Genomic DNA, 1,129 nt, shown 5'->3' on the forward strand with positions numbered 1-1,129 from the left:
GCAACCTCTCCCTCCCACTGGCAGGCCAGCCACACTCACAACTCTCCAGGTGCAGCATGCACTCCTGTTCATCCATGGGATACTTGGCCAGGTCCATGTCGCAGGCCACCGTGGACGTGATTCTGCCCAGACAACACCAGTCTGCCGGGGTGAGGCCAGCCTAGGGCCACCGGCGGCTCCCCTGCCCCCCACGGCAGAGATGCCCCTGCATACGGCCAGTGGGACCTTGCTGCGGGGGCAGTGGCCAGGCTGCCTCTGGTTTTGTCAGCAAGCTGCTGACATCTGGGCAGAAACTGTGGCCACTTTACAGATATTTGTGAGTCTCGCTTCAGGGATCAATAACTGGATTTTGTTCACTTTACTCATCCTTCAGAACACCTAAGTCAGGAGCCAAGAAGGCAGGTCCACCCTGAGCGTCCTCCCCCCGCCTATCACTGGAATGGCCTCAAGGTGTCTCCACTGACCCTGCAGCCTGTAAAAAGGCTAATTTTCCAAGAGAATTCAGGTTTTTGTGTAAATCTGATTTTTAAAATGTGGGCGATTAAGTCCACTTTTAAATGGCGTGTATCAGAAAACAAACAAACACACGTACACGTGTGTCCACAGCCCCACAGCTGTCCATTGATGGAGGAGTGGATACACAAACTGGTGTCCACACAACGGAATGTGGCTCTGCCATAAAGAATTAGGAAATTCTGATAAATGTTACAGTACAGATGAACCCCGAAAACACTACACTAAGTGGGAAAAAGCAAACACGATAGGTCACGTGGCATAGGATTAATTTTGTGTGAAATGTGCAGAATCGGCAAATCTATGAGCTGGAAAGCAGATTGGCGGTTTCTGGAGCCAGGAGGAGGGAAGAGGGTGACTGCTGATGGGGACAGGGTCTCCTTTTGAGGGTGAAGTGTGTTAGAACTGGCTGGAGGTGGTGTTTGCACTCCGTGGGGAGTGTACTAAAATCACAGAATTGTTCACTTTTAAATGCTTGATTTGGTGTTATGTGAACTTCACCTCAATTTAAAAAGAAAAGGGCACGTGTTAGCCAAAAAGCAGCCTATGCTGGCTGCTGGCCAGCAACCTCTGCTTCCTGCACAGCTGCTGTTTGTTGGGGATATAAATACCACCC

The 1,129-nt window shown here is 50.6% G+C and overlaps 1 protein-coding gene across 1 annotated transcript in view; it reads right to left on the reverse strand.

Annotated features, from left to right (window-relative positions):
- The window catches only part of GABRD (gamma-aminobutyric acid (GABA) A receptor, delta), a 5,249-nt gene that overhangs the window by 3,006 nt on the left and 1,114 nt on the right, over positions 1-1,129 (reverse strand). The window contains exon 4 of the mRNA XM_010849986.1: positions 40-126. Within this exon, the coding sequence (XP_010848288.1) occupies positions 40-126 (87 nt within the window). The remainder of the gene's footprint in view (positions 1-39; positions 127-1,129) is intronic.

Source organism: Bison bison, unplaced genomic scaffold (assembly GCF_000754665.1).
Source record: "Bison bison bison isolate TAMUID 2011002044 unplaced genomic scaffold, Bison_UMD1.0 scf7180017864289, whole genome shotgun sequence".
Lineage (NCBI taxonomy): Eukaryota > Metazoa > Chordata > Mammalia > Artiodactyla > Bovidae > Bison > Bison bison.